Raw genomic sequence first — 23,446 nt, 5'->3', positions numbered from 1 at the left:
GTTGAGTTTGTCCAAGCCCACCCAGGTTTTGTGGCTCCCGGTGTTTCCTTTTCTGTGGGAAACGGGTCCAAATGGCTCTTTTGAGTGTTTAAGGTTGCAGAACCCCCTGTTCTAGAGAGAAGAAGGACTAGAGGGGACGTGATACCAGTCTTCCAGTATTTGAGGGGCTGCCCCCAAAGAAGGGGAGGGGGTCAACATTCTCCAAAGCACCTGATGGCAGGAAAAGAAACAACGGATGGAAACTCATCAAGGAGAGAGGCAACCTGGAATTAAGGAGAAACTTCCTAACCGTGGGAACAATTCACCGGTGGAACTACTTGCCACCAGAAGTTGCGAGTGCTCCATCACTGGAATAGAATAGAATAAAATAGAATAGAACAGAACAGAACAGAACAGAACAGAACAGAACAGAACAGAATAGAATAGAATAGATAATAAAATATAGAATAGAAAATAGAATAGAATAGATAATAAAATATGGAAAATAGAATAGAATATAAAAGAATATAAAGAATGGAATGGAATGGAATAGAATAGAATAGAATAGAGTAGAATATAGAATGGAAAATAGAATAGAATAGATAATAAAATATAGAATAGAAAATAGAATAGAATAGAATAGAATAGAATGGAATGGAATAGATAAATATGGAAAATAGAATAGAACAGAAAAATATAGAGAATAGAATGGAATGGAATGGAATAGAATAGAATAGAAAATAAAATATAGAATAGAAAATAGAATAGAATAGATAATAAATCCAAAGCACCTGATGGCAGGAAAAGAAACAACGGATGGAAACTCATCAAGGAGAGAGGCAACCTGGAATTAAGGAGAAACTTCCTAACCGTGGGAACAATTCACCGGTAGAACTACTTGCCACCAGAAGTTGCGAGTGCTCCATCACTGGAATAGAATAGAATAAAATAGAACAGAACAGAACAGAACAGAACAGAACAGAATAGAATAGAATAGAATAGAATAGAATAGAATAGATAATAAAATATAGAATAGAAAATAGAATAGAATAGATAATAAAATATGGAAAATAGAATAGAATATAAAAGAATATAAAGAATGGAATGGAATGGAATGGAATGGAATGGAATGGAATAGAATAGAGTAGAATATAGAATGGAAAATAGAATAGAATAGAATAGAATAGAATAGAATAGAATAGAAAATAGAATAGAATAGAATGGAATAGAATAGAATAGAATAGAATAGAATAGAATAGAATAGAATAGAATAGAATAGAATAGAATAGAACAGAACAGAACAGAACAGAATAGAATAGAATAGATAAATATGGAAAATAGAATAGAACAGAAAAATATAGAGAATAGAATGGAATGGAATGGAATAGAATAGAATAGAAAATAAAATATAGAATAGAAAATAGAATAGAATAGATAATAAATCCAAAGCACCTGATGGCAGGAAAAGAAACAACGGATGGAAACTCATCAAGGAGAGAGGCAACCTGGAATGAAGGAGAAACTTCCTAACCGTGGGAACAATTCACCGGTGGAACTGCTTGCCACCAGACGTTGTGGGTGCTCCATCACCGGAGATTTTGAAGAAGAGACTGGACAGTCACTTGTCTGAAACGTTCTAGTCCAGGGGTCAGCATGGGGTTCTTTCATCCCTCCGTCTGTGGCTCCCGGTCACTCAAAACATGCGTCACAACTGCCAACGTGCGACACCCACCGACGCACAATTTATTAAGCTTTCCGATCCCCGGTAGGCCAGTCATGGATCAATCCAAGAAAAGGAAAGTTTCAGAAGAAAACAGAATCTTTAATTCAACTACACATGCTAGTTTTGTGGCCGCTCAGGAAATAAGTCAGGCACGGGAAGAGTTTTGTGGCTCCCGGTTGTTTTCTTTTCTGTGGGAAACGGGTCCAAATGGCTCTCTGACTGTTTAAAGTTGCCGACCCCTGGTCTAGGGCAGGGGTCCCTGAAGCCCGGTTTACTGACCGACACCGGTCCGCGGCATGGCAGAAACCACCGGGCCACCCAAACAAGCAAAGCCCCATCCATGGGATTCAGGCAGCATGTGAAACCCTCCGCTCTGTGGAATAACCTCACTCCATGGAACCAATCCTTGGTGCCCAGAAGGTTGGGGGTCTCCTGCTGGAGCAGGGGGTTGGACTAGAAGACCTCCGAGGTCCCTTCCAGCTCTGTTTATTCTATTCTGTCCTGTTCTATTCTGCAGGGGGTTGGACTAGAGGACCTCCAAGGTCCCTTCCAGCTCCGTTATTCTTAGCCCTCCCGTCACATCTCTCTCTCTCTGCAACTTCAGCAGGCGGAAAGCGCCTCCTGCCTTCTTCCCTCCTCTTCCTGATCTAATCCAGTAGATCCCTTCCTGCAAAGGCCGGGGACACCCCCCCCCTGAAAAGCCGTTGCCTCATTAGCGGGCGGTTCGTTCCAAGTTGGAGACAGGAGGAAAATGTGTGACCTAATTGGGGAGTGATCCCAGGCGACCTCTGGCTCCCGGCCAAGCTGGCTGAGCTAATGGGCTCGCTCCCCCCTAACTCCCCTCCTCACAATCCCTGGGTTGACCTGGGAGGAGGGGGGGGGCCCTCTGCCCTCCCCAAAACTCCCTGCTAGGAGATAATAACAGTCACAGCCTCAGAAGGGACCTCGGAGGTCATCTAGCCCAACCCCCTGCTGACGCAGGAGACCTGTACTAGGGATTCGAACCGCCCGACCTGCCGAACTTTTCCGACCGACAAGCTCGGTGTCTTAAAAGGAGAACCAATTTGGGTGCAGGCCAGGGGGCCGTTCCCACGTTCGATGCGCGACTTTGGGGGTGAATGGGGGGGGGTGTCTTTTGGGCATCGGGTCTTCTTGTGCGTTGTGGGTTTGTTGCGTAAGAGAGCGAGAGCTGCTCTCCATCCGTCCTTCCCCAGCGACCCAAAGTGAAATCTTCATTCCAATTTCACAGCCCCATTCAAGAAGGCCTCGGAATCAGCCCCGCTCTCGCGAAGCCCATATTTGGAAGACAACGGCGGTCCAAACTTGGGAGGAAGAAAAGGAGGGGAAAAAAGAAAAAAAAAACACAACCCCAAAAAAACGGGGAAGGCGGCTTCAAAGCCTTTGTAAAAAATGAAAACAGGAAAGGCACGGCAACCTTAGTTAGCCGGCAGCGCTGAAATAATAAATAATCCCCAGCCGACCACTGTGGAGCCAAACTCTGCTATTGATAAAGGAGAATATTTGTAGCTCAGGGTTGAACTGTGGTGGTGGTGGGGGTTTCCTTGGTGGTCTCTGACCTCGGCTGGGTTTTTTTTTTGTGTTTTTTTTTCGTGACCCAACTAGGGAACATCATCAGTGCTGGAAGGAAGGAGGGTTTGTGGAAAGGAAGAGGAGGAGGAGAGGAGGAGGAGGAGGAGAAAGAAATGTGGGATCCCTGGTTCTTTGACCTTGGTGGTTTTCTTACAGAAATTTCATGATTCATGAAAGGAGGAAGGAGGAGGGAGGAAGAGGAGGAGGAGGACTGTGGGGGTCCTTGGTGCTCTCTGAGCTGGGTGGTTTTCTTGCAGACGTCTCATGACCCAACTAGGGAACATCATCAGTGCTAGAAGGGAGTGTGGGATTTGTGGAGAGGAGGAGGAGGAAGAGGAGGAAGGAAAGTATGCGGTCCTTGTTGGTCTCTGAACTTGGCTGTTTTCTTGCAGACGTTTCATGACCAACTATGTAACATCATCAGTGCTAGAAAGGAGGAGGAGAAAGGAGGAGGAAGAGGAGGAGGAGGAGGAGGAGGAAGACTGTGGGGTCCTTGGTGCTCTCTGAGCTGGGTGGTTTTCTTGCAGACGTCTCATGACCCAACTAGGGAACATCATCAGTGCTAAAAGGGAGGGGGGTTGCAGGGAGGAGGAAGAAGAGGAGGAGGAGGAGGATGGGGATATAATATAATATAACAATAGAGTTGGAAGGGACCTTGGAGGCCTTCTAGTCCAACCCCCTGATTGTGGGGTCCTTGGTGGTCTCTGAGCTTGGCTGTTTCCTTGCAGACGTCTCATGACCCAACTAGGGAACATCATCATGGCTAGTAGGGAGCGGGGTTTGCTCTCTGTTTATATTCTAGCAGCTTGCCCCCTGTCAGTGGGCGTGTCCTGAGAGTCTTGGGGGGGTTCCTTGGTTGGGCTGTTTACTGTTAGCTTGTTTGCTTTTTGATCATTGGCCTCCTGTTAACTCCCTACTTGCAACGGATGACGTTATCTAGGTTGGCCATGAGACGCCTGCAGGAAAACAACCTAGCTCAGAGGCCGATAGGGACCCCCTCAAACCAAACTATGTTTCAGGATGGCCTGCTTTCCCCGCCCCCCCCAGCCTACCGAGATCACCCGCACATAAATTTGGCAAGTCACAATCGTTGTCTAGGCATAGTGCCACCTGTCAGGTCGGTTCCCCATCTGAGTTTGTCTCTTGTTACGACGGATAATTAAACCAAAGCCCGCCTGCCACAAAAATCAAAGCATTCCCCTCTGAGAAAAAATCTTCTTTCCAAAAACGCATTTCCGGTTCCAGCCCACAAAATGCAGCAGAGACCGTGGTCAAATTGGCCACTTTTTCCACGGGGCGGGGCAGGGGGTGGGAAAATACCCCCATGGCTCAAAAAGAACGTCCGAGAGACATCGAGGTAGAAGAGACCGTTTGGCGGGCAAAGAGCGGACGCCAAGAGGAGCTGCGCCGGTTGGACTTTCAGGATGGAGCAGTCGTCCCCCCGTGGGGCATCGCAAAAGGGGCATCTTCTGCGGGGTGCCCCCCAGCTGGCGATGGGTAGAAGTTCCTCCTTCATTACGGAGGTCCCGTTTCACACGGCGGGAATGTACATTCAACGGCGTCGCGCCCTGATGGGCCTCTCTGTAGCGATCAATTCTTTCTCAAACTGGACCTCGCCAATATGGCGGCCGGTGTTCTGTTTTCCTAGCTGCCCCCACCAGCCATCTCATGGGTGGATGTAGGATCAGCATTTCTCTTTTGCACGGTTGCATAGCTCCTGTTCCTAAAATAACCTCCTGTGTTCCTTGTCTCCTTCCAACGCTGACAAGGTGTCTGGATATGGGAAGAGACCGGCCCCAAAGAGTTGGGTTGGCGGGGCGGGATAGGAAGGGCAGGGAGAGATTGAGAGGGAGGTGGTGGTCAGGAGGGTTACATGCCTGCCTGTAGCCGTCAGAACAAAATTGAGGTGAGAGGAGGCGACGCTTTTCTGCAAAGCTGGTGCTACTGGTCTGGCCGTTCCCTTATCTCTCCTTCCCCCAAATTCTCACCCCATAGATTTCCCCCCCGGCTGCTGTTTACTTAATGCAAGCCCAGGCATGGTCGAGGGGGGCAGGGAGCCCTCCATTAGATCCCTGATACGAGGGACAGACACAGACGTAGCCCTGGGGAGTCCGCAGCGCTGCCCGCCCTGTCACAATTCATCACATGCAAAACCTGTCGCTGCTGTTCGTTCGTTGGAAATGCTCAAGAAGGGGCAGAGAAGCTGTGGAGGGTGAGGGGTGGGCGTGGCTGTTAAGGGGGTAGGGGGCGGGGGCAAACCTGGAATGTTCAAGGGGGAGGCTAGGGGCTGCCCCCCACTCCATCCAGCAACTCCCCGCTTGCATTTTCGGATCCACTGACTTGGAGTCCGGGAGTTGAAGGGACAGACAAACACTATCCGACCAGTGGTGAAATCCTACGGTTCGCACTGGTTCAGGAGAACCGGTAGTGATAAAATCTACCGGTTCAGTAAACCGGTAGTTAAAAAAAAAAGCTACTGGTTGGTCCGAACCAGTATTTCTTGACTATCACCTGTGCCGTGCAATTAATATTCGCTAGAAAGCAGGAAATCCTGCTTTCTAGCAAATCTAAATCCTGCGGCACAGCTGTTCCCCTCCCCTCGCTGTTCTACTTACCCTCAAACGGCTTTTTACCTGCGAAGCGTGCATTTGGTGAGCACTGCTTGTGCGCGCAGCTCAGGCAGCGAACCGGTGACCGTGGCAGATTTCACCACGGCTCTGCACCCCTTCCCCAAATGCACGTGTCCCTGAATAGCCCATCCGCGCCGAACTTCAGCCGTGAAATTTGGTTTTTTCCCCTAGAAAACCCCAAATCTGGAGGTATCCTGTTACTTTGTGTTCTACCCACCGTCCAGCGGAGACCAAATTAATCCCAACTGTACGGTTCTACGCAGAGAAGGCCATCGGCTCCTTAAAAGTCCACAGGGGTGGTACCAAGAGAAGAACCGGTTTGGGGTGTCGTTTGTTTTAAATTTTTTTTTATTTTTTATTTTTTAATGGGAGGAAATTTCGTAGGAAATAACCAGACGAGTCCGAGACCAGTTGCACAAGAACGTCTATAATCAACAATGTCCAACAGTAAAATTTCACCAAGAAAGCTAAGAAAACGTTTCAGATTAAAAAAAGGAAACCGAAACAAAAGAGCTCAAATTTTCTTTTAAAAAAATCTATTAAAGCTGAAAAAAACCACAGTTTCCCCTGAAAAAAGCAGGAAAGTTGACCCACGTACGTTTCCCAGTCTAACACAAGAAGTCCCGCCTCTTTCGGCGTGCCACTAAACATCACACACAATAGGTTCCCACTTCGTCAAAACTCCATCAAAAGTTGGGGAAATATCCCGTCCCGAATGGCGAGGTGGGAGGACAGAAGAGAGAGAGAGAGAGAGAGAGAGAGAAACATTAAAAATTTGGAGGAATTCATCTTCCCATCCTACTTCTGATGCGGATGGGTGGGAAAGGCGGCCATTTTGTTTGCCATCTTCTTCGAGCAATGAAACTATCGAAGACTTCAAAATGGTTGCCGATGGATAAAACAAACCAGGGTTTCCTTTCCCCAGCAACAGGGTCCAACCTGTGGGTTGCTTCTGTTGCACAGCTAACGGGGTTCCGCGATCGAAACGTGGGGTGAGAAAGGGGTTCTCCCCCACCACCACCCTGATTCACGTGTGCGTCGTGAGGATCTACACGTTTGTCTGTATCGACGGGGTGGGGTGGGGTGGAACTGGTTGCAACTAGGGAACGGATGAGTCCCTTTGTCTGCGGGGCGACGACCCCGAAGGAACCCCGTGGGAGAAAAATAAAGAGATCGTGCAGAGCAACATTGCAAATAAAATAAAATAAAAATACCAAAAGGGTGAGAACTTTCGAAGTTAAAAAAAACAAAATGGAACAAAAACAACACGTTTGAAATGCTGCTGGCGGGGTGGGGGGTGGAGAGTATCACACGATGGTGGTGGGAATAAGGCAGACCTGCAACGTTCCTTGTTTTGATTTGTGGCACTAACAACAAATGCAACCTTTTAGAGCGCTGGGGGGGGGGGTGTTGCTTTTAACCCCCCCTCCCTCCCCATACGTCTAACCTTATCAGCCGTGGCCCATGAATAAGCTGTCAAAAGGAAAAGAGAGGGAGAGAGAGAGAGAGAGACGGACAAGGCAATCAGATTGAATTATTGCAAAAGAAACGGGGAGGGGGCAGTGTTTTCCACTCCGAAATCTGTTTTGGCAGGTGGGCACACACAGCAGGTGGGAGCTGAACTTCAGTCTTGGGCTGGACCTTGCTGTGGGATCGACGGGGGAAGGGCTGTCGTGATCGAATCCGCTCGTACGTGATCGGACAGGAGTTGCATCCCTCGTGGCAGCGGCTGTATCAGTTCCAGGGTCCCCCCCAAAATAACTGGAGGTGAAACGAGGCACCTGTGCATCAAACCCTTCTGTGAACGAGAAAGGGCAGGAAGGCTAAATGTCCGGTTGTGTCCCGTCCGCTCCGAGTCCTTGCCTGCCCACCGCGGAGCTCCAAAGGCCGCCCGCGGGGCCTCAGATGAACCGCCCCTCGCCTCATACTTTGTAGTAGATGTTGGCCGGGCTCTGTGGTGGCATCTCCTGTACGATGTAGACAGGGTGACCGTAATCGCCGCTCACTTTCTCGTAATGCGGGCAGAACGCACTGTCTGAAGTCCTGAGCGGGATGATGATATCGCTCGGCTCGGAGCCGTTGTTGTTGGCACCCCCTCCGCCACCAACTCGCTTGGGGCTGGTCGTTTGTTTTAAATTTTTTTTTATTTTTTATTTTTTAATGGGAGGAAATTTCGTAGGAAATAACCAGACGAGTCCGAGACCAGTTGCACAAGAACGTCTATAATCAACAATGTCCAACAGTAAAATTTCACCAAGAAAGCTAAGAAAACGTTTCAGATTAAAAAAAGGAAACCGAAACAAAAGAGCTCAAATTTTCTTTTAAAAAAATCTATTAAAGCTGAAAAAAACCACAGTTTCCCCTGAAAAAAGCAGGAAAGTTGACCCACGTACGTTTCCCAGTCTAACACAAGAAGTCCCGCCTCTTTCGGCGTGCCACTAAACATCACACACAATAGGTTCCCACTTCGTCAAAACTCCATCAAAAGTTGGGGAAATATCCCGTCCCGAATGGCGAGGTGGGAGGACAGAAGAGAGAGAGAGAGAGAGAGAGAGAGAGAGAGAGAGAAACATTAAAAATTTGGAGGAATTCATCTTCCCATCCTACTTCTGATGCGGATGGGTGGGAAAGGCGGCCATTTTGTTTGCCATCTTCTTCGAGCAATGAAACTATCGAAGACTTCAAAATGGTTGCCGATGGATAAAACAAACCAGGGTTTCCTTTCCCCAGCAACAGGGTCCAACCTGTGGGTTGCTTCTGTTGCACAGCTAACGGGGTTCCGCGATCGAAACGTGGGGTGAGAAAGGGGTTCTCCCCCACCACCACCCTGATTCACGTGTGCGTCGTGAGGATCTACACGTTTGTCTGTATCGACGGGGTGGGGTGGGGTGGAACTGGTAGCAACTAGGGAACGGGTGAGTCCCTTTGTCTGCGGGGCGACGACCCCGAAGGAACCCCGTGGGAGAAAAATAAAGAGATCGTGCAGAGCAACATTGCAAATAAAATAAAATAAAAATACCAAAAGGGTGAGAACTTTCGAAGTTAAAAAAAAACAAAATGGAACAAAAACAACACGTTTGAAATGCTGCTGGCGGGGTGGGGGGTGGAGAGTATCACACGATGGTGGTGGGAATAAGGCAGACCTGCAACGTTCCTTGTTTTGATTTGTGGCACTAACAACAAATGCAACCTTTTAGAGCGCTGGGGGGGGGGGTGTTGCTTTTAACCCCCCCTCCCTCCCCATACGTCTAACCTTATCAGCCGTGGCCCATGAATAAGCTGTCAAAAGGAAAAGAGAGGGAGAGAGAGAGAGAGAGACGGACAAGGCAATCAGATTGAATTATTGCAAAAGAAACGGGGAGGGGGCAGTGTTTTCCACTCCGAAATCTGTTTTGGCAGGTGGGCACACACAGCAGGTGGGAGCTGAACTTCAGTCTTGGGGCTGGACCTTGCTGTGGGATCGACGGGGGAAGGGCTGTCGTGATCGAATCCGCTCGTACGTGATCGGACAGGAGTTGCATCCCTCGTGGCAGCGGCTGTATCAGTTCCAGGGTCCCCCCCAAAATAACTGGAGGTGAAACGAGGCACCTGTGCATCAAACCCTTCTGTGAACGAGAAAGGGCAGGAAGGCTAAATGTCCGGTTGTGTCCCGTCCGCTCCGAGTCCTTGCCTGCCCACCGCGGAGCTCCAAAGGCCGCCCGCGGGGCCTCAGATGAACCGCCCCTCGCCTCATACTTTGTAGTAGATGTTGGCCGGGCTCTGTGGTGGCATCTCCTGTACGATGTAGACAGGGTGACCGTAATCGCCGCTCACTTTCTCGTAATGCGGGCAGAACGCACTGTCTGAAGTCCTGAGCGGGATGATGATATCGCTCGGCTCGGAGCCGTTGTTGTTGGCACCCCCTCCGCCACCAACTCGCTTGGGGCTGGTCAGGGTGCTGAGGGACAACGGCGGGTGGTGCGATTCACTGTGTTTGGCCCGGTGGTGGCGGTAACACAGGGCCCCCGTCACGGCCGCCGCCACCAGCAACACAAACGCCGCTCCTCCGGCAGCACCAGCAATGATGGGTACGTTGGATTGTGGCAACGGGCCGTTCTCGCCCCCCACTTTCCCAGTTGTGTTTCCAGAAGAGGATCCTGCGGGCACAGGGAAACGGGCATTAGTCTTGATTCTACGCAGCCAACAGACCACCATGATTTAGAGGACACGGAAACACTGCCTCACAATTTGTACAAGTGGTTGAAAACTGTTCGGCGCATCGTGACATCCCGAAGGAGCAACTGCCTGCTCAGCACAACGTTCACGTCTGTCGACTCTGATTAATAGAGCTAATTGCCTTGCGGAAATCTGCCTGGGACAGCCTCGTAGGGATCGTTGCAGATTTCAAGACCTATCACACCCTGCTCTGCCCCCTCCAACTCTCTCTTTTATTCTCCTGGTAAAAGGGGGGTGGGGGCAAACAGGAACCTGCTGGTCCCCAAATTCTTCCCTGCCTGGGCTCGACGAAGTATCATCTCAATCTAGGCCGATAGGAAATAGAAACAAAGGCTGCCTCACTGTTTTTACCTCAGCTATGTCTCCAATCTCAGCTGACGTGAAGGTCATGCAGGCAGCGCTATGCTGTGGAACATGGGTTCTGTGTTCCTTTGGAGATAACAGCATCCTTCTCCACTACAGCTACAACTGAATTCCTTCCCTAATCTTCCTATTCGTTATATGCCAAGCATTCACGGAGAATTTTGCTCAGAGCCTCGAGAGGAATACTAGTAATCCTCGACTTACGACCACAAAATGAGACTGGAGCTTCCCTTGCTAACAAAAATTCCAGGCTTCATTACCGTCGTTAAGTCGAGGACTGTACAGGGAATCCTCGACGTATGACACAATCGAGCCCAACATTTTTGTAGCTAAGCAAGCGAGCTTTGCCCGATTTTGTGACTTTTTTGCCACGGTTGTTGAGCGAATCCCTGCAGTTCTTAAGTGAATCACGTGGTCGTTAAATGAATCCGGCTTTCCCCATTAACTTTACTTGTCAGAAGCCAGCTGGGAAGGTTTGCAAACGGCAATCACACAATCTCAGGACACTACAACTATCATAAATACACGCCGGTTGCCCCAATGTGCCTGAAATTTTGATCACGTAACCACGGGATTGCTGCAAATGTTGTAAGCGTGAGGACCGGTCACAAGTCACAGGACTACATGCAATGGGAGGAAGAGACAAAGGAAAGGAGGAAGAGGACATCAAGAAAATGTAGAAAGATTCCGTGGGAATATTTGGGTTCCACATTACGACGGAAAGCTTCTTGCCAGACAGCGGACGGTTAACCCTGCTGGCTTAGGTTGATGGCAATCACAATGACCTCTTCAAAGGTGCGCCAGTGTTAGGTGGCGGGCGAGAATTCGCCAAGGGTGGGGTGGGAGAAGGGCCATACCTGGGACCATCTCCTTGTTGGGTTCAGCGGCACCTGGCGTCCCTCGGTCCTTCTCCGCAGGTGTGGCGGGCATGGAATTCTGGGATTTGGAGCCCGTATTGCGATCTGGGAGAGGTGGGGCAGAGGAAAGAGGGACGGTCCGAGCAGGAAAAGACACACCATGCCCCAACGCAGTGCCCCAAGCCCGCCTCCTTGGTACCCCACAGGTGAGTGAGGTAAAACAACCCACGTCGACACAATCAAAGCGCTGCCTGTTCTAAGACCAGGCACCAAGGGCGCGGCACAAGGACCTTGACCTCGATCTTGTGTGTCGCCACTACTCTAGGATGCCGATACAAGCCCAAAGGAGTTGCGTTCACACGCCGTGCTACGCCACCAACCAAGCGTCTTTCCTTACGCTACACAAGCCGATCGTGTCGTGCGAATGCCGCGGCGGCCTTAACAAACCCAACATACAGGCTGTCCTCGAACTAGGATCGGAACCTGAGCTCAGGATTATAATCATGTAGGCGTTAAACGGGTCGCCGTGTGCCTGGCACTCTATTTTACGACATTTTTGCGGCGGAACATTAAGTGGACGCCGTTTCACTTGATTTCTTCGATATGGTTGGGTTGTTTTTTTTTTGCTGGAAATCGGACAGAAATAGGTCCCAAAAATTGCCAAAAATCACAATCACGTGACCGTAAGGATGGTCCTAAATGTGATGCGGTTGCCAAGGGACGGCGCCGGGGAATTCTGGGAGTTGAAGTCCAGCTATCTTCAGACGCCGCGGCGAGTTTGAGAAATACTTCTCGGTGTTTCTTCTTGTCAAAACAGTTGGGTGTTCTCCAACACAAAGGACGCCCCACTGCCGCAGCACATCTCCCCATGAGTGGAGCCCCGATTTCCCAGCCCCATAGGACACTTCCTCCCCCCTCCCCACAGCCACCAGTGGTAGCGTCTGTCCGTCCGTCCATCCCCATCCCCCCGCCGATGGACCACTTACGCTGTCCGACTTTTAGCATCACTTTCATCCCTTTGGACAAACAGGCGCCTCCTTTCAGGTTCTCGAGCCCTTCCTTGGTCCCGTCCGAGGTGGCTGCGGGAGACGGGAAAGAGTTTTGAGATTAACGGGGTTAGGCTACCGCAGCAGGCTGTTGGTGGGGCCCACCCTTGAAGGCCGTCTAGGAACTTCGGCTGCTTCGAAATACGGGAATTGTTTCGACTTATGACTGCATTTCCGGGGGCAACTCTTGCCCGGCGTGCCATCGAACGAGACATTTTGATTCTGTTTTTAAGATTTTTAAACTGGAACGCAGGTCTTGCCCGTTTAGCGACCTTTCGAAGTGGCAGCAAAAAAAAAAAAAAGGGACCTAGGACTGGTTTTTTTCACACTTCTAACCGTCGCCTCAGCCCCAAGGTCATGTGATTAAAATTCAGATTGACTCGTATTTATGACGGTCGCAGTGTCCCGGGGTCATCCGATCTGCTTTTATGTCCTTCTGTTAAGTAAAGTCAACGGGAAAGCCAGATTTGTTTAATGACCATGCTACTAATCTAACAACTGCGGGTGATTCACAAGAAAGGGTATAAAAGAGGCCCAAACCCACTTAACAACTGTCTCACTTAGCAACGAAGATTTTGGCCTCAGTTGTTGTTGTAATTTGAGGACTTCCTGTATTGAAGTTTTCGATTTTATCATCCTTCAAGCACCTGCCTCTCCTTTTCCTCCGGTCCCCGAGAATACCCTCAGCGTCCTCGACTTACGACCACAATGGCGGCCAAAATTTATGTCGCTTAGTGAGACACTGGTTGCCAAGGGGGTTTTGCCCCGTTTTACGATTTTTCCCGCCACCGTTCTTCAGCGAGGCACCCGGTTGGCTGTTAAGTGAATCTGGCTTTGCTTGTCAGAAGGTCGCAAAAGGGGATCGCGTGGCCTCAGGATGGGGGTCAAAAAAGTCAAGATGGCCGCTGCGTAAAAATATGGGCGGAGCCTCATCGGCATGATCGCACCTGTGATTTTCAAAGAAGAAAAGACGAGATGCCCAAACGAAAAGGACAAAAAAGTCCTTTATCTCTCCAGGAAATCTTGACTTGATGGAAGGCCCAGCCTGGCTGAGTCACCTGCCAGCCACTCCGATGCCCATCCATCCTCCGCCCACCCGCTTCCTTGCCGCCCCGCCCAATGGCTGCAGGGCCATTTAATATTTAAACCAGCGATTTAATATCTGTCCAGACAAGGATCCCGCATGATCTGTTAATGAGCCACTCCAAATCCCCAGGCGGATTTCAATGCAAGCTGCTGGCAGGAATCCGGGTGCCAGCCAGGCAGTCCCGACAGGCCCTGTGCCAACGCCAGCCTTCTTCCTGGCTCCGAAGACGTCGAACTGGGCACCAGGGGCCAAGTCGGGGCATCTAAGGCGATGCCAGGAAGGAGCAGGGGAGGCCTTAGGTGGGGCCGACTCGTGGGCACCAGGAATGAGGAAGCGGGACGCTGCCGCCAACGCACCACGGCCTCCGAGCTGAATCGGAATCGGAAGACTGCTGAAAAGGGACCTCGGAGGTCTTCTAGTCCAACCCTCTGCTCAAGCAGGAGACCTGAAGGAGGACCCAAATTGTCGGGGGGGGGGTAAGGGGGGGGGCAAGATGCTGAGTCTGCAAACTGCTAAAAAGCAATGTGAAGCCGTCTGTAAGCCTTAAGCGCTGTTGCTATTAACTCCTCTCAGACAAATGGCTGTCCAGTCTCTTCTTAAAAAACCTCCATAACATTCATGCTTTTGTGTTTATTTATTTATTTATTTATTTATTTAACTTACCGTGTTTATGTAATAAAATTGGAGGTGGTGGCCCTTTAAGAGGGGTATGCAACGAAATTTCGTTTCAATGTATGCCGATTAGTGTACATTCAAAGTGACAATAAAGTTATTCTATTCTATTCTATTCTATTCTATTCTATTCTATTCTATTCTATTCTCCATATTTTATTATCTATTTATTCAATTTTCTTTTCTATATTTTATTAACTATTCTATTCTATTCTCTATATTATTTTCTATTCTATTCTGTTTTCCATATTTTATTATCTATTCTATTCTATTTTCTATTCTATATTTTGTTTTCTATTCTATTCCATTCCATTCCATTCCATTCTATTCTATTCTATTCTATTTTCTATTCTATATTTTATTTTCTATTCTATTCTATTCTATTTTCCATTCTATATTCTACTCTATTCTATTCTATTCTATTCCATTCCATTCCATTCTTTATATTCTTTTATATTCTATTCTATTTTCCATATTTTATTATTTATTCTATTCTATTTTCTATTCTATATTTTGTTTTCTATTCTATTCTATTCCATTCCATTCCATTCCATTCTCTATATTTTTCTGTTCTATTCTATTTTCCATATTTATCTATTCCATTCCATTCCATTCCATTCCATTCCATTCCATTCTATTCTATTTTCTATTCTATATTTTATTATCTATTCTATTCTATTCTATTTTACATTCTATATTCTATTCTATTCTATTCTATTCTATTCTATTCTATTCTATTCTATTCTATTCTATTCTATATTCTACTCTACTCTACTCTACTCTATTCTATTCTATTCTATTCTATTCCATTCCATTCTTTATATTCTTTTATATTCTATTCTATTTTCCATATTTTATTATCTATTCTATTCTATTTTCTATTCTCTATTTTATTCTCTATTCTATTCTATTCTGTTCTGTTCTGTTCTGTTCTGTTCTGTTCTATTCTATTCCAGTGATGGAGCACTCGCAACTTCTGGTGGCCAGCTGTTCCACCGGTTAATTGTCCTCACTATTAAGAAGTTTCTCCTTCATTCCAGGTAGCTTCTCTCCTTGATGAGTTTCCATCTGTTGCTTCTTCTCCTGCCTTCGGGTGCTCTCCTGCCCCCTCTTCTTTGGGGCAGCCCCTCAAATACTGGAATACTCCTATTGTGTCCCCCCCCTTTTCTCTAGAATAGAATAGAATAGAATTTTTATTGGCCAAGTGTGATTGGACACACAAGGAATTTGTCTTGGTGCATATACTCTTAGTGTACATAAAAGGAATAGAATAGAATAGAATAGAATAGAATAGAATAGAATAGAATAGAATAGAATAGAATAGAATAGAATTTTTATTGGCCAAGTGTGATTGGACACACAAGGAATTTGTCTTGGTGCATATACTCTTAGTGTACATAAAAGGAATAGAATAGAATAGAATAGAATAGAATAGAATAGAATAGAATAGAATAGAATAGAATAGAATTTTTATTGGCCAAGTGTGATTGGACACACAAGGAATTTGTCTTGGTGCATATACTCTTAGTGTACATAAAAGGAATAGAATAGAATATAGAATAGAATAGAATTTTTATTGGCCAAGTGTGATTGGACACACAAGGAATTTGTCTTGGTGCATATACTCTTAGTGTACATAAAAGGAATAGAATAGAATAGAATAGAATAGAATAGAATAGAATAGAATAGAATAGAATAGAATAGAATAGAATAGAATAGAATTTTTATTGGCCAAGTGTGATTGGACACACAAGGAATTTGTCTTGGTGCATATGCTCTCAGTGTACATAAAAGGAATAGAATAGAATAGAATAGAATAGAATAGAATAGAATAGAATAGAATAGAATAGAATAGAATAGAATAGAATAGAATTTTATTGGCCAAGTGTGATTGGACACACAAGGAATTTGTCTTGGTGCATAGGCTCTCATTGTACATAAAAGAAAAGATACCTTCATCAAGGTACAACATTTACAACACAATTGATGATCAATATATCAATATATCTAGACGGGCCAAATCCAAATCCGGCAACCGTTCTTCATATGTTTCAGTCTCCAGGCCTTTAATCCTCTTAGTTGCCCTTCTCTGCGCTTTTTTTCCAAAAGTCTCAATATTATATATTTTTTTTTAATGTGGGGACCAAAACTGGATGCCGGACTCCCAGGTGTGGCCTTACGAAGGCTGTAGAAAGGGCTGCTAATAACCCCTTTATAAATGATTGCAGCCAGGAACGCTTTGTATATATATATATAAAAAAAACCCCACGAGACTGTCTTAAGCAAGGTGGAAATCCGGAGAGGCTCAGTGGCTCTCGCCGACAGTTGTGGGGGGGAAAAAAGACATTTTTTTTTTTTTTTTGCAATTTGATTTGCAATCAGGTCGCGATGACATGAAACCAGGTTGCCATGGCCGAGCCCTCCCCTCCGCGCCGGTTGCTCGCTCGCCGTAACTCTTGGCGGAGGGAAGAGACAATGCCAACGCAATCCTGGGCTGCGTTCACGGAGGGATTGAATCAAGATCACTGTCAAGGGTTACTATCGCCTTACAATGCCTTGGTAAGGCCACACCTGGAGTACTGCATCCAGTTTTGGTTCCCACATTACAAAAAAAAATAAAAATAAGATTTTAAATCCATTGTGCGCCCTGACATCAGCTGGCAGGAAAAGCCGACGCCCCAAAAGCAGGCGCCCCTTCCTTCCTTCCTTCTCTTTTTCTTCCTTCCTTCCTTCCTTCTTTCTTTCTTTCCTTCCTTCTTTCTTTCTTGTCCTTCCTTCTTTCTTTCTCCCTTTCTTACTTGCTTCTTCCTGCCTTGCTTCCTTTTCTTCTGCTTCCATCTCTCCTTCCTTCCTTCTTTCTCTCGCTCTCTCTTTTTCTTCTACATTCCCTTCGTTCTTTCTTTCTTTCCTTCTTTCTCTCTCTTTCTTTCTTCTTCCTTCATTCTTTCTTTCTCTTTCTTACTTGCTTCTTCCTTCCTTCTTTCTCTCTCTTTCTTCTTTCCTTCTCTCTCTCTCTCTCTTTTTTCTTCCTTCCTTTTTCCTGTCTCTTTACTTGCTTCTTCCTTCCTTCCTTGTCTTCTGCTTCCATCTCTCCTTCCTTCCTTTCCTTCCTTCTTTCTCCCTCTCTCCCTCCCTCCCTTCTTTCTTTCTTTCTTTCTTTCTTTCTTTCTTTCTTTCTTTCTTTCTTTCTTTCTTTCTTTCCCTTCCCTACTCCTTCCCCTCCCCCCCGCTCCTCGTCAACAGCCCAGAAGATAGGCTCAAGATCCAGAAGGATTTTGACAGACTTGAACCTGGGGCTCTATCTAACAAAATAAAATTGAATGGGGAGAAAAGGAAGGTTCTACATTTAGGCAAGAAAAACCAAATGTGTGTATATAAAAATATATATATATTTGTTTTCTGAGGTTTTCGCGGGTGTTTGTATGTAGGTCTTTGGTTATTCGGGTTTTCTCCCGCGTAAAATTGGAAGTGTCTTAGCGACGTTTCGACAAAGTCTCATTCGTCATCTTCAGGCTTGAAGCACGAAGCTGAAGCCTGAAGATGACGAATGAGACTTCGTCGAAACGTCGCCAAGACACTTCCAATTTTACACGGGAGAAAACCCGAACAACCAAAGACCTATATACAAACACCCGCGAAAACCTCAGAAAACAAATATATATATATATATATATATATATATACACATACATACATACATACATACACAGATTAGGTATATACAGATTAGGTGAAACGTAGCATTAAGAGGGATCTTGGAGTCCTTTTATTATTTATTAATCCTATTTTGGGCAACCACTTAAGTGTGAACCAGGAGTGTGTGGCAGCTGCGAAACTAATACAGTTCCTAGGCTGCAGAGGGATCGAATCAAGATCACGTGAAGTGTTAGTACCACTTTATAATCCCTTGGTAAGACCCCAGAATTCCCCAGCCAGCTATGCTGGGTTTTTTTTCATCCTAAACCCCTAGAGTGGCGAGATCACAGAGGAAGGGATTAGAAGAGAGTAAGTGAACCACAATGGGATACATATATTAAGTGTATAATACTCTTTTATAATACCTTAGTAAGACCACACCTGGAATCCTGCATCCAGTTTTGGTCACCACAATATAAAAAAGATGTTGAGACTCTAGAAAGAGTACAGAGAAGAGCAACCAAGAGGATTAGGGGACTGGAGGCTAAAACAAGCAAAGAACGGTTGTAGGAATTGGGTATGGCGAGTTTAATGAAGAGAAGGACTAGGGGTAACAGGATAGTGGTCTTCCAATATTTGAGGGGCTGCCCTAAAGAAGGCGGGGGGGATTTTCAACCAAACTTATCAAGGAGGGAAACAACCTGACATTAAGAACAATTAACCAGTGGAACTGCCTGCCACCAGAACTTGTGGGCCCTCTATCACCGGAGGCTTTCAAGAAAAAGGCTGGACTGCCATCTGTCAAGAAACGGTGTAAGGTCTCCTGCTTGGGCAGGGGGTTGGACTAGATGACCTCCAAGGTCCCTTCCCACTGGGTTATTCTGTTTTTCAACCTTGGCACTTTTAAAGCAGGTGGACTTCAATTTTGTCGTGGGTTATTATGCCGAGGTTGGGAAACGCTGCCTTATGGGTTTGGTAGTTCTTTACAGGAAAGTAGTTGGAGGCAGGCACGCTCCAAACTCATCTGTTTTTAGATGTGCCCCGCATTTGTGCCTTCAAGCCCATGGTGCCCAGCCGGAGGATGTCTCGACACAACCCGGGCCAGCTCTAAAGCGTCTCCTTATCCTACACTCCCGGGATGTCGCGTCTCTGTCTAACCCAGTCTGGGTGAAGATGGGTCCAAAATCAACATGCTTTCTCCGCAATTCCTCAGCAGGAATTCTCAGAAGCCACCGCAGGGGGAGGAATGCACTCTGCACATACTCAGAGAACCCATTGTCCCGGAATTCCTGCTAAGATCTCCTACGTCTTTCCAAATATTTCCAGCCCTTCTTCTCCCGAACCGCACCTGCCGCCGGTAGGCCGTTGTGAGGGGAAGGCACTCTGCACATGCTCAGGCACCCTCTCCTCCTGGAACTTCCCTCTAGTCCAAATATTTTTTTTCTCCCCCAAACTGCTCGTTGTGGGGGGGGAAATGCACTCTGCACATGCTCGGGGACCCCATCCTCCGGGAATTCCTGCTAAGACCTCCCCTCTATTCCAAATATTTCTGCCTTTTTTTCCTCCCAAACCGCTCATTCCGCCAGAGGCCGTTGTGTGTGTGTGTGTGTGGGAAACGCACTCTGCACATGCTCAGCGACCCCATCCTCCTGGCTACTTCTGCTAAGCTCTCCCCTGTCCTTCAGCTCTTTCCACCCCTTCCTTCTTGGCACGGACCGACGACGCAATCCGGTTTTTGCACGCTTCCCCATCCCCTCCTCCCCTCTCCTTGCCCTAGATGGCCCAGCCAAGACCCTCAGGGACCTCTGCCCACCGCCCTTCTCCTTCCCCTCCTTCCCCTCCCTCCCTTCCCTTCCCTTCCGCTGTCGACTCCTCTCCCCTCACGCTCGGCTGGGCATAAAATCCTTTGCAAAAAAAAAGATAAAGGAGAAAAAATATGGGTCAACAGCACCGCGCAGGCACCAAGAGGGACACCAGGGTGGCACCGACGCGGTGCCCACATGTGGTTGCTGCGGAGGGGAGGGGTGTCTCACGTCAGCTGGTGGGAGGGGAGGGGGAGGGGGACAGAAGGGATTTGGGGCAGGCCGAGAGGGGCTGTCAGCGATGCCGACAGCCCCTCTCGGCCCAGCAGTGTGCCAGAGGAGGGGTCTTCTACCGAGGGCAGCCCCCATTTTCTCCCCCTTGCCTGGGGAGGGGGGGGGCGCACAGAGAAAAGAGGAAGAAGAAGGAGGGCATCCGGGCACCTGTGCCCGCCTTGTGTGTGCAAGAATGGACGCCTGAGCGTGCAAAGGGCGCACAGAGCTGAAAACCAGCACCCATAATTGCCGGACCTTCGGACTTTCCGCCGAGAGCTGAAGACCTATTTGTTTGTTCGCGCAGGATTGGCATAGGATTTTAAATAGGATCTTAATTAGTTTTAACGTTTTAAGGTTTTATAAATTCGGGGTTTTATTTTAAATGTTTTAATTCGGCCATTTGTATAGTCAGTTTTTTTAATTATGGTTTTATATGTATATTGCTGTTGTTTTTTTATTATGGCTGTAATAATATGGCTGAGTCCTTCGGGAGAAGGGCGGTATAAAAATTTAATAAATATAAAATAAATAAATAAATAAAATAATCCTTTGCGAAGAGACGGGCCGCCTGTCTGGGGAGGGGACGGGGGGGGGCACCCCTTCCAAACCCCACCCAAACTCCCCCAAATCACAGCCACTCCGCCACCGCCGGCATCGCAAAACCGGCCTAGCCCGGAAGCTGCGTGTAATAAGGCAAGTCCTCCAGTTACGGCCACAAATGAGCCACAAACGTCCGTGGCTAAGCCAGACGGTAGCCAACGTGAACTTTTGACAAGGAACCCTTTCCAGGCACCGTCGCTAAGTGAATCAGCGCAGCGGTTAAGTCGGGGGACACGGCCGTTAAGCGGAGCTGTCGTTGCCGGTCGGCAAAAGGGGATCGCGTGACACAAACCCCTCCCCCAGGGGACAATATGACCGTCGTAAAGACGAGTCGCTGGCCCAGTGTCTGAATTTTGATCGTGGGACCACGGGAATGCTGTGACGGTCATTAAGTGTGAAAAATGGTCCCAAGTCACCGTTCTTCAGTGCCGTTGTACGGTCATTAAATGAACTGCTGTAGGTCCTCGAGTTATGACCACAAGTTTTATGTCACTAAGTGAAATATTTGCTAAGGGAGTTTTTGTCCCATTTATAACCTTCCTCGCCACCGTTTTAAGGGGGGGTCACGTGATTCCTCCCCCCCCTTTTGCGACCTCCTGACCAGAAACGTCCACGGGGAAGCCGAATTCACTTAACAACGGCGTCGCTGATTTAATAACGGGGGGGGGGGGACTTGCTTCACGACGGTGGCAAAGAAGGTCGTACAACGGGGGTCAAAACTCCCGTAACGAGGGTCTCGCTTCGCGACGTATATTTTGGGCTCGATTTTGGTCGTAAACTGAGGACTAGCCGTGCCGTTGCTTGTCCGTGTCTGCCTCTGGGCCTTCGTCTCTGTGCGTTGTCGGTCTGCACAACAATGGCCTGGCAATCAATCACAAGTCAGGGGGTGGGACTCTTCTAAAAACCAGGTGTGCGTAAGGGCTGAAGTGTGCCAGTGTGTGTATGTGTGCCAGTGCAAATGTGCAAAATTGGACGCCAACCACAAGGCAGGAGAGCGTTTTAAAAAGCAGGTGCGCGTTTGGGCTCCAGCGTGCCAGGATATATGTGTGTGTGTGTTTGTACGTGTCCCAGTGCAAAGGTGCAAAATTGGCTGCCTACCCCAAGGCAGGGGAGAGTTTTAAAGGCAGGGGGGCGTTTGGGCTCGAGTGTGCTAGGATGTGTGTGTGCCAGTGCAAACTCCGTCAACTTCCGGACCTCCGAACCTTCCGTCGCGAGCTTAAGACACATTTATTCATCTGTGCAGGACTGGACTAGATTTTAAATTTATAGGGGTTTTAATTAGTTTTAATATTTATATTATTTTTTAAGAATCTGGCTTTAGAATAAGTTTTTTAATGGTTATTTTAATTTGTATATAAATGTTTTTATTTGCCTGTGAACCGCCCTGAGTCCTTTGGGAGATAGGGCGGTATATAAATACGAATAATAAAATAAAATAAATAAAAATAAACGTGCAAAATTAGCTGCCTACCACAAGGCAGGGGAGCCTTCTAAAAGGCAGGGGGGACTTTGGGCACTAGTGTGCCGGGGATGTGTGTGTGTGTGTGTGTGTGTGTGTGTTATGCATGCCTCTGTATGTGTGTGTGTTGGTGCAAAATGTGCAAAATGGCAAATGGCAACCACGAGGCGGAAGGGAGCCTTCGGGGAAAAAAAGCCGGGGCGCCTGCCCTTGTCTTGGCATGCGCGTGTGTGTGTGTGTGCGTCTGGTGTGTGCGATCGCACCTGTGCGATTGTGCAAACTGGGCCGGGTTCCCACAAGGCAGCCAAAGTCGCCGGCTCGTGCCGAGGTTTGAGGGGAGACGGTTGCCATGGCGATGGCTGAAGGGCCACCCGAGGCAGCTAAGAGATGATGTGACAGGGAGGCTGGGCGTGGGGGTGTGGGAAGGGAGGGGAGGGAGGAGGAGGAGGAGGAGGAGGAGGAGGAAGGGGAGGGGACACAAAGGCCAGCACCCCCACCCCAAAAATTCCTTCCAGCAACCTTTGCAAAGGATGCTCAGCTTTGGAACCACAGCTGGATCCAGAGCTTGGGGGCTGGCTTCTCCATCTTTGCACACCCCCAAATTCTCCCAGCTTTCCTAGTGTGCTGGAAAAGCCACAACAGGCTGGCTGGGAACTCTGGGATCTGTAGTCGGCGCCCATGGGGAAGGGAGGAGGAGGAGGAGGAGGAGGAGGAAGGGGAGGGGACACAAAGGCCGGCACCCCCCCCAAAAAAAAATTCCTTCCAGCAACCTTTGCAAAGGATGCTCAGCTTTGGAATCACAGCTGGATCCAGAGCTTGGGGGGGGGGGGGGCTGGCTTCTCCATCTTTGCACACCCCCCCCTCCAAATTCTCCCAGCTTTCCTAGTGTGCTGGAAAAGCCACAACAGGCTGGCTGGGAACTCTGGGATCTGTAGTCGGCGCCCATGGGGAAGGGAGGGGCTCAGGCAACGGCCTCCCCCCCCCCGCCGGTCATCCCTCCTCTAAAAGGGAAAAAATTTCCCCCCCTCCTCCGATAGGGGCGGTCCTCGACTTACAACCAACAATCGAGCCCGACATTTCCATCGCTAAGCGAGACGGTCATTTCTGTGAAATTTTGCCCCATTTTACAGCCTTGCCGGCCGCGGTTCTTCGCTTAGCAACTTAACCGGTTGTTAAGCGAATCACTGGCTTCCGTCACCGACTTTGCTAGTCGGAAGGTCGCGAAAGGGGATCGCGGGACCTCCGGGGGCAGGCACTGCAAACCGTCCTAACTACGAGTCAGTGGCCGGGCGTCCACATTCTCATCTCGTGACCCTGGGACGCTGCACCCGTCATAACTACGAGTCAATTGCTGAACATCTGAATATTTGATCACATGACCTTGGGATATTGTAACCGTCATAAATATGAATCAGTTGCTAAGAGTCCAAATTTTGATCACGTGACCCCGGGACACTGCAACCGTCGTAACTACGAGTCAGTTGCCGAGCGTCTGAATTTTGACCCCGTGAACA

General features: G+C 48.0%; 1 protein-coding gene across 1 annotated transcript in view; it reads right to left on the bottom strand.

Moving 5' to 3' along the window:
* Nucleotides 1-9,369: 9,369 nt before the first annotated feature.
* EFNB3 (ephrin B3) overlaps nt 9,370-23,446 on the bottom strand; it is a 70,643-nt gene continuing 56,566 nt past the window's right edge. The window contains exons 3-5 of the mRNA XM_058182940.1: nt 12,344-12,436; nt 11,358-11,462; nt 9,370-10,058 (exon numbers count right to left, since the gene is read on the bottom strand). Of these exons, the coding sequence (XP_058038923.1) occupies nt 9,652-10,058; nt 11,358-11,462; nt 12,344-12,436 (605 nt within the window). The 3' untranslated portion in view covers nt 9,370-9,651. The remainder of the gene's footprint in view (nt 10,059-11,357; nt 11,463-12,343; nt 12,437-23,446) is intronic.

This window comes from Ahaetulla prasina, chromosome 4 (assembly GCF_028640845.1).
Source record: "Ahaetulla prasina isolate Xishuangbanna chromosome 4, ASM2864084v1, whole genome shotgun sequence".
Classification (NCBI taxonomy): Eukaryota; Metazoa; Chordata; class Lepidosauria; order Squamata; family Colubridae; genus Ahaetulla; species Ahaetulla prasina.
The sequence above is the reverse complement of the archived record's forward strand: the minus strand, read 5'-3'. Positions and strand labels throughout refer to the sequence as shown.